Raw genomic sequence first — 10,000 nt, 5'->3', positions numbered from 1 at the left:
CAACAGCATCAGAAAGTCGTCAACCATCCGCCATCCACCCGATCTAACATTTGATCAGAACCGCATCCGCCCGTTGTTATACATCTAATATAGACGATGCAAGGCATTAGTGAGGTTATAAAGCTTTTGCCTGTTAAAGAAAGGAGACTGATCCAATGCAGCACAGACATTCGCTTGCCACACTGTCACGACCCAGACGCACACCAGTGCGCAATCATATGGGAGCCGCGCTGAGCGCACCTCCAAGCGCGTCTCGCTGCCGGCGACGGCCGGGTATGGGCCCGACGCTCCAGCGCCATCCATTTTCAGGGCTAGTTGATTCGGCAGGTGGGTTGTTACACACTCCTTAGCGGGTTCCGACTTCCATGGCCACCGTCCTGCTATCAACCAGGGTGAGCCCCACCCCTTTCGTGAGCGCACTGCGCGCGGAGTGACCCCTGTTACGCGCCCCCGGCAACAGGGGTGGCGGGCAGGTAAGCTGCGCGGGCGGAGCGCGCGGAGTGACCCCTGTTACGAGCCCCCGGCCACGGGGGTGGCGGGCAGGTAAGCTGCTTACCTGCTGCGCGTGACGCCGGCCGCGGCCAAGGCGGACGAGGCGGGGTGTCGGTGCGGTGGGCGCGGTGGTGACCCTGGACGTGCGTCGGGCCCTTCTCGCGGATCGCCTCAGCTACGGCTCCCGGTGGGGCCCTCTCGGGGGAAGGGGCCTCGGTCCCGGACCCCGGCGAGGCGTCCCTTCTCCGCTCCGTAAAAGTGTCCATCTCTTTTCTTTTTTTTTCTTCTGTTGTGGCATATGCTGCAGGTGCCTGCTCGTTTTTCGTATGTGGGTAACAACATTTAACTATGTATATATATTTCCCAATTGGTTTAACTGCCACCCGCCTGAATCTATTTAAAATCTAATTTTTTTTTATTTCAACCGCCCGACCCGACCCGACCCGACCCGCGGATAAAATCTAATTTTTTAAAATTTCATCCGCCCGATCCGCGGATAATCCGCGGACTCCGCGGTTGTGCCCGCAAACCGCGCATCTCTAATATATATATATATATAAAAAATAAATACTTGAATTTCAGTGTTCATTTATTTACACATATACCACTCATCTACTCATTGTTGAGTTAAGGGTTGAATTGTCCATCCTTGTTCTATTCTCTGTCATTATTTTTCTAACAATGCTGAACTCTGATGATGCATTGCTGTGTGGCACGCACAAAAGTGCTTTCATCAAATGCACTAGATGGCAGTATTGTCCTGTTTAAGAGTGTCACAACATTGCTGTTTACGGCAGACGGACTGCTTTACGGTATATAAAAACGTGACTGCTGTTGTTGTGTGTTGTTGCCGCGCTGGGAGGACGTTAATGAAACTGCCAAACAATAAACCCACATAAGAAACCAAGAACTCGCCCTCGATCATTCTACAGTTATAACGTGATTGCGCAGGTATGCTGGTTACATTGTGGGTTAGAGGACCTGAGTCCGCCTGAATTTCGGGAGATTTTCGGGAGAAATTTTGTCCCGGGAGGTTTTCGGGAGAGGCGCTGAATTTCGGGAGTCTCCCGGAAAATCCGGGAGGGTTGGCAAGTATGAATGTTTCCTAACAGCTTTCATTATGATGCAGTGTTGGTATATTCCACTGCAAACTACAACCATGACAATAAACCTATTGTTTAATACTTGGTACGTGCCCATCAATAGGACACTCATCGGTATTGGACGATTTTTGTAAAAAATTATGTTGGAATAATTGTTTGTAAGTTATCACAAAAGAAACGTTGTATTATGAATGCTGTTTTTCGAGGCCTAACAAGAGGAAGAAGGCTCGTGAAACGCCACTGTGATTTCAACACGGACAGATGGCAGGATCTGCTCAACTTCCAGAGGAACTCTCTTTGAAGTGTTAAACGAACTCTCTCTGAAGTAGTTCACAAACTCTCTTCCAACTATTTGGTAACCGAGGTCAACGCTATTTACGACCCGCTGCCCTCTTGAAGTTGCTGTGGTCAGGACAGGGCCGGCCCGTGGCATAGGCCGTATAGGCAAATGCTAAGGGCGCCGTCCATCAGGGGGCGCCACGCAAGTGCCACAAATGTTGGAGAGAAAAAAAAAAAAAAAAGAGAAAAAAAGTTGGTACTATTATTTCTAAATACAAAAAATAATCCCACGTTAATTAAAATGCAAAGTAAAGCCTATTTAATAGAAATATTTGTTACAACATCCCCCCCCCCCGCACGGTGCGCCCCCTCCCTTCCCGTATCGTGACTCTTTTTGGACGTCACCACGTCAAAAAATCAACACAAGATGTCAAAACGGCCAAAACTGTCAGGTGCCCAGGGAAGAAAAAAGAGAAAAGAAGAGGAGGAGAAACGAGAAAAGACAGCGGTAGCAAGTAGGTAACGTTAGCCTACATGAAATTATTTGTCTGTTACAGAATGTGATAGTAACCTGGCTTTTTAGCATTAAGCTAATGTTACATGAGTCGGCAATTGCTAATCAATAAATAGCTAGTTCTGTTTTAACGTCGGGTTAATATTGTGGAGGGGGCTAAATTGTTATGGAAAATAATAATGTAACGTTAGGTAATTACAGTACTCCCACCTTACATTCCTCAGGGACATTTGTATTAGATCTTTTAAGCAGGTGTTTTTTGTTTACATTGTTATTGCCTTCTGGTTAGCTAATGTTTGCCTTGCAGGTAATAGTCACTTTTCCACCCCTTTATATATTAGGTATAGTTGTAAGTAAAAAAAAAAAAAGGTCAAAGACAAAGCTATTCGGTTTCTTGTGAGTATATACACTTCACTGCCGATGTGGGGGGGGCGCCACCTAAAATCTTGCCTAGGGCGCCAGATTGGTTAGGGCCGGGCCTGGGTCAGGAGACGGGAGGGGTTATCCATTGTCCTCCAACACCTGCCCCAGCTGGATCCAGGAAGAGCCCAAGCCCGAGAAATCCCACTTCTTGGTCTTCAAAGCGACCGAAAACAATGACTGTTTTACATACTCCCCATTCCTGCTGTGACATGTGTTGGTGCGTGAACATTGAACATCTGAATTAAAAGAGGAGACGAAAACCTTCTTCGTCAGAGCGTGGTGCAGGACTGTACAGAGAGTGCAGTGGCCATGTCTCTCCTCAATATTGAGTCCAAATTGAATTCTGTCTCTGTTTGATTCCTTGCCTTTTGTCTTGTTTAATAGATGTCCTCAGTGTTTGAACGTGACAAATTATGTGTCGCCATTGCAGACGTATGCTGTTTAACACCGATCCTCTCTGGCTGACACTATTTATTTTTAGCCCCCCCCCCCGGCTGAGAAGCGGCTAGCAGTGTGGAGAAACTACCTTCAGGTAATGATATTCACCTCCATTACGGCAAATTCTATTCATTTTTTGGCATCTTAAGTATCACTATCAGGTAGCATTATCACTGGAGGATGAGGCTGAACATGTTACACACCCAGAAGGAGTCAGGAGCAGGCTTGCTAATAGCTAAGCTAACCGCTACGCTAGCTTCAAATGACACCAATACATGCTTTGAAACTTCAAGAAGTGTCGATGGAAGCGTGTTACAGCTAATATTAGCATTCAAATATCAAGTAGATTTATAAACGAGGATATCATAACAACCACTGTTGATCCATAAGCTGGTGGTGTTGATACCAAGGGTAGTATCAGGATATGATTGCAAACAGAGTGATTAGGAGTCTCCCTTCTGATATTTTAGCCTTCACACATTTTCAATGTCTGGACTACAGGCAGGCCAGTCTAGTACCCGCGCTCTTTTACTATGAAGCCACGTTGATGTAACACGTGGCTTGGCATTGTCTTGCTGAAATAAGCAGGGGCGTCCATGGTAACGTTGCCTGGATGGCAACATATGTTGCTCCAAAACCTGTATGTACCTTTCAGCATTAATGGTGTCTTCACAGATGTGTAAGTTACCCATGTCTTGGGCACTAATACACCCCCATACCATCACACATGCTGCCTTTTACACTTTCACCCTAAAACAATCCGGATGGTTCTTTTCCTCTTTGGTCCGGAGGACACCACATCCACAGTTTCCAAAAACAATTTGAAATGTGGACTCGTCAGACCACAGAACACTTTTCCACTTTGCATCAGTCCATCTTAGATGAGCTCAGGCCCAGCGAAGCGTTTCTGGGTGTTGTTTAAGGCTGAAACGACGCGTCGACGTAGTCGACGTCATCGGTTACGTAAATACGTCGACGCCGTTTTTATGCTTCGACGCGTCGCATATTTACGTCACACTGCCGTCATGGCGGAGCGCAAAGCAGATGATGCGAGCGGTGCGAGCGAGGGAAAAAAAGCACGCCAAAAGTCGTCAAATGTGTGGGAGTATTTCAATAAACAAATGTATATAATTCGGCATTATTTCGGCCAGTCGGCTTATAAAATCAGAGCCGATCAGTTTACGTTCACGCGCAGGTATAACACGGCGCGCTCCTGTCTCATCTGCTGGTGCGCGAGCCCGGTAATTAGACCGCTGTGTCAAATCAAGGAGTACAAAAGACGCCAGCGCAGAGTGGAAAAAGGTTTAGTTCATTACAGATAACCAAGAGTTGTGCCAAAAGTATGTAAGATTTAATATTTCTCTTCGTGGGTGTGGCGCACTTGTTGCGCTGGTGAGATGGGAGGGGGGGGGGAGTTGTGTGCATGTAGCGTGCTTAGTCTGGAGGCTAAATACACACAGTGTGTTATGTAACTGTTGTTTAGTGTTGATATTCTTTGCTTAGTTTGATAAATGTTGGAGCAGTTTGCTTCATCAGGAGGGTGAAGTCGCTCAATTTAAAGTGTTGGATTTAACTGTGTTGGTGAGGGCGTAGAAAAAGGGGCATTTTTCTACCAGTAGACAGCGTTTAAGATTGAGTGTTTCACTGCTAAATTAATAATATATTTATATTGAATATGGATTTTAAATATGTATCCAAATAGGTGGTTAATTGGTTAGGTATTTATGTATTTTTGCATATTGGGTTTTCTGTTGCATTTATCTATTGTGTTTCTGGTGTTAAATGTATTTTATATGTATCTTGGTGCATTTATGTTGAGACAATTTATTTAAAATCTGTTTTAACTTAAAGGGAAAAGATGTGTCCATTTTCTTGCACTTGTTTAATGGTTAAGAGTTTGATAGCTAATTAATAGTTGTAAATTATGGGATTGATAATTGATTGATTTTTTACAGCATGTTAATCTTGTGGTGTTTTGTCCTTAAAGGTTTTTCACCTACTAAAGAAGCTAAAGGCTACTAAAGGCTACTAAAGGCTACTAAAGACAGCTAATGACAGCTAAAGAAACTAAAGTCTATTAACACTGCTAAAGACTGCTAAAAAGACTAAAGAAGAAAAAAGAAGTTGTTTCTTGGTTGGAAAAACTGTTGCAAACTAAAGGAAAATAAAAGGAAAAAGTAACTACGGTCTGGTCTTTTGAGTGAAATCCAGAAGCCACATTCAGCATTGGTACATCCCTTCAAGTGTGGGATAAGCACAGCGAAAAAAGCAAAACACTTGACAGTTGTTGTATGCACACTGTGTCGAGCGGAAATGGCCTATCATAGCAGCACAACGGCTATGAAGGAACATTTGAAAAGAAAACACCCGACAGCGTTCTTGCCATCACCATCAACTAGTCAATCGTCCGCGTGAGTATACATTGTCATCATTACACAAAATCATGAATGTGTCATTTGTATCTGCGTTGTAAATTCATAAACTAAAACACTGTTTCGCTCTGAGAGGCGCGTTTGGCGTGCCTGTTCAGTGTTTACAAAGACGCGCTCCTCTTTAACGCTAACGTTAATTAGTTGTGCAAATACCTTTTACAACATTAACAGTTACATATACTATGTACAAACCAACAATTAACTTTCACTTTAATCATACTATCACTGTTGTGTTATTAAGCAAAATAAGCAATACTTTTACTTTTGTTGAAATGTTTACACTGTTACAGAATATTTCGTTTTGCACTTTTTTGTATTGGATGTTTATCTTTATTTTTGCACATTTTAAAGCAAAATAAGCAATACTTTTACTTTTGAAATGCTTATACTATTGCAGAATATTAAGATTTGCACTGGATGTTTACTTTTATATTTGCACATTAAAAAGCAAATAAGCTACTTTTAATTTTGTTAAATGTTAAAAGTTTTAAATGTTTACATTGTTACAGAATATTTTGTCATGTTGTTGTCAATGTTGACTGAGTGGCCATACTTTTTGTTTTGTATATAAAAGTCATGCCTTTTGAAAAAACTGGCCAACATTTATTTTTTCATCTTCATTTTAAATAAAAAAAATTATCGGTAAAAGGAAAAATAATCTATAGATTAATCGAAAAAATAATCTATAGATTAACCGATTAATTGAAAAAATAATCTATAGATTAATCGATAGAAAAATAATCGTTAGCTGCAGCCTTAGTGTTGTTGATAAATGGCTTTGGCTTTGCATAGTAGAGTTTTAACTTGCACTTACAGATGTAGCAACCAAGTGTAGTTATTGACAGTGGTTTTCTGAAGTGTTCCTGAGCCCATGTGGTGATATCCTTTACACACTGATGTGGCTTTTTGATGCAGTACCGCCTGAGGGATCCAAGGTGTGTAATATAATGGCTTACGTGCAGTGATTTCTCCAGATTATCTGAACCCTTTTGATGATATTACAGAGCGTAGATGGTGAAATCCCTAAATTCCTTGGTTGAGAAATGTTGTTCTTAAACAATTTGCTCAGGCATTTGTTGACAAAGTGGTGACCCTCGCCCCCGTCCTTGTTTGTGAATGACTGAGCATTTCATGGAAGCTGCTTTTATACCCAATCATGGCACCCACCTGTTCCCAGAGGTGGGTAGTAACGCGCTACATTTACTCCGTTACATCTACTTGAGTAACTTTTGGGATCAATTGTACTTCTAAGAGTAGTTTTAATGCAGCATACTTTTACTTTTACTTAAGTATATTTATAGAGAAGGAACGCTACTTTTACTCCGCTACTTTTATCTACATTCAGCTCGCTACTCGCTACTAATTTTTATCGATCTGTTAATGCACGCTTTGTTTGTTTTGGTCTGTCAGACAGACCTTCAAAGTGCCTGCCTTACTGGTGACGATTCACTTCGTTCCACCAATCAGATGCAGTCACTGGTGACGTTGGACCAATCAAACAAGAGCCAGGTGGTCACATGACCTGACTTAAACAAGTTGAAAAACTTATTGGGGTGTTACCATTTAGTGGTCAATTGTACGGAATATGTACTGTACTGTGCAATCTACTAATAAAAGTTCCAATCAATCAATCAAAAGTGTGAAGGAAAAAAGACCCTTTTTATTTCAACCGTACATCCCGTCAAAAGCCTAAAGACTGACCGCACATGAGGACGTTCCTGTCTTCACAATAAAAGTGCCGCTCCATCGCGCCTGCGCTTTCAAAACAAGAGTCTCCGAAAGCCAGCGCAAACAAGCTAGCAAGCTACGGAGTTTGCCGCCAATATATTTCTTGTAAAGTGTATAAAAACGAATATGGAAGCTGGACAAATAAGATGCCAAAAACCAACCACTTTCATGTGGTATTAGACAGAAAGGAGGAACTTTTCTTCTCCTCCATTTGAAAACGTGGACGTTATCATCACTACTGTCTGATTACAATCAATGCAAGTCATCAGAATCAGGTAATACACCAACTTATATTCTTGTCTTCATGAAAGAAAGGAATCTATATGTGTTAAACATGCATGTATATTCATTAAAACACCTTTAATATGTAAACAAAAACAGCTAAATAAATAAATATAAATTATATAATGTATATATCAATGTATATGTATGTATGTATGTGTATATATATATATATATGTATGTGTGGGAAAAAAATCACAAGACTATTTCATCTCTACAGGCCTGTTTCATGAGGGGGGGTACCCTCAATCATCAGGAGATTTTAATGGGAGCATTCGCATACCATGGTTTATATAGGGCACAGAGTGGGTGGGTACAGGCTGGCCTAGGGGCGTGGTGATTGGCTCATGTGTTACCTAGGAGGTGTTTCCGTCTATGGCGGCATGCTGTTACAATTTCGCTGCGCTTGTTGAGGGATGACAGGTCTGGACGGTAAATAATAAACAGTTTCTCTTTCAAGCATAGGTTGCATCTTTTATTACCACTATTGTAAGGTGTGCTGGATGCAAGAATTTGCCATGTTATTGAATATTCAACATTATTGTCTTTGAGGTCCCAAATGTGTTTGCTGAGTTCTGTGGTATTTCGCAGGTTTTTGTTCCTGAAAGAAGCCTTGTGATTGTTCCATCTGGTTTTGAATTCACCCTCGGTTAATCCTACATATGTGTCGGATGTGTTAATGTCCTTGCGTATTACCTTAGATTGGTAGACAACTGATGTTTGTAAGCACCCCCCGTTGAGGGGGCAATCAGGTTTCTTTCCACAGTTACATGCTTTGTTGATTTTGGAGTCGCTCTGTCTGGGGGTCGACGGCTCATTTGCAATTGTTTTGTTGTGGTTTGAGATGATTTGTCGTATATTGTTCATGCAGCTGTAGCTCAATTTAATGTTGTTCTTGTTGAATACTTTTCTTAGGGTGTTGTCTTTGGGAAAGTGTTTGTCAATCAGATTGAGGAATTTGTGTCCAATGTTCGTTGAGACGTTTTTGCTGTATGGGGGGTTGTACCAGATGATGTCGTATATATATATATATATATATATATATATATATATATATATATATATATATATATATATATATATATATATATATATATGAGTGTGTATGTTACTCATCAGTTACTCAGTACTTGAGTAGTTTTTTCACAACATACTTTTTACTTTTACTCAAGTAAATATTTGGGTGACTACTCCTTACTTTTACTTGAGTAATAAATCTCTAAAGTAACAGTACTCTTACTTGAGTACAATTTCTGGCTACTCTACCCACCTCTGCCTATTCCCAGTTTGCCTGTTCACCCGTGGGATGTTCCAAATAAGAGCATTCCTCTACTTTCTCACTCTTTTTTGCCACTTGTGCCAGCTTTTTTGAAACATGTTGCAGGCATCAAATTCCAAATGGGCTAATATTTGCAAAAAAATAACAAAGTTTACCAGTTGGGACATGAAATATCTTGTCTTTGCAGTCCATTCAATTGAATATAAGTTGAAAAGGATTTGTTGTATTCTCTTTTTATTTAGCATTTACACAAGGTGACAACTTCACTGCTTTTGGGGTGTGTACTTTAGTCAAGGATAGTATTCACACTGCCACAGACAAAATGGAGGACTAACATGCACTCTGCATTACTCACTGTGACACGGCCAAATTCACAAGCCAGGTCGAGTGGAGTTTTCCCTGCCGAGTCGGAGATGCACGTGTTGGACTGGTGTTGCAGCAACATCTCCGACTGCGGACAAACACTTTGTGTCACTGGTGAAGAAAGAAAGCACCCCCCCCCCTCACCAACAAAGAGCGAGGGTCTCACCCCATCGTAGTGTCCATGCTGGGCCGACAGGTGGAGTGGGATCTGGCCTTCGTCCGACTGCCCGTTGACGGACGAGCCTGCTTTCAGCAGCATTTTCATAGGCTCCGTCTTCCCCTGCCAGGCGGCGTAATGCAGAGGCCGCATGCCTACACAGCCAGGAGGGGGACACATTAGCACGTGACACACACAGCCAAAAATCATCTCTATTTAAAGGGGACGTATTATGATATATGATTTTTTTTTTCTGCATTTAAAACACTTCTTTATCAGGGATCCCCAACCTTTTTTAAACCAGGGACCGGTTTGATGCCGGCATTATTCTCACGCGTGGCAGATAAATGTAGCAAATAAGTGCATGAAAAATGAATACATAAAAAAAGTCACCATAACGTTGAATGAGTGGGCTTTGCAAAAAAACTCTACATAGACCTTTCTTCTTTACTCATTTTTGCTAGTAGTAGGCTTCTGCTCCTACTAGAGATGCGCGGATAGGCAATTATT

At 41.8% G+C, this 10,000-nt stretch overlaps 1 protein-coding gene across 3 annotated transcripts in view; it reads right to left on the bottom strand.

The window, feature by feature from the left end:
• Positions 1 to 10,000, bottom strand: part of LOC133570247 (caskin-1) — a 141,775-nt gene that overhangs the window by 73,319 nt on the left and 58,456 nt on the right. For all 3 annotated transcript variants that reach the window (XM_072916339.1, XM_072916340.1, XM_072916341.1), the window contains exons 4-5: positions 9,500 to 9,645; positions 9,326 to 9,421 (exon numbers count right to left, since the gene is read on the bottom strand). In XM_072916339.1, the coding sequence (XP_072772440.1) occupies positions 9,326 to 9,421; positions 9,500 to 9,645 (242 nt within the window). The remainder of the gene's footprint in view (positions 1 to 9,325; positions 9,422 to 9,499; positions 9,646 to 10,000) is intronic.

Source organism: Nerophis lumbriciformis, linkage group LG27, assembly GCF_033978685.3.
Source record: "Nerophis lumbriciformis linkage group LG27, RoL_Nlum_v2.1, whole genome shotgun sequence".
In the NCBI taxonomy this organism is placed as follows: Eukaryota; Metazoa; Chordata; class Actinopteri; order Syngnathiformes; family Syngnathidae; genus Nerophis; species Nerophis lumbriciformis.
This window is presented reverse-complemented; position numbering and strand designations above follow the sequence as displayed.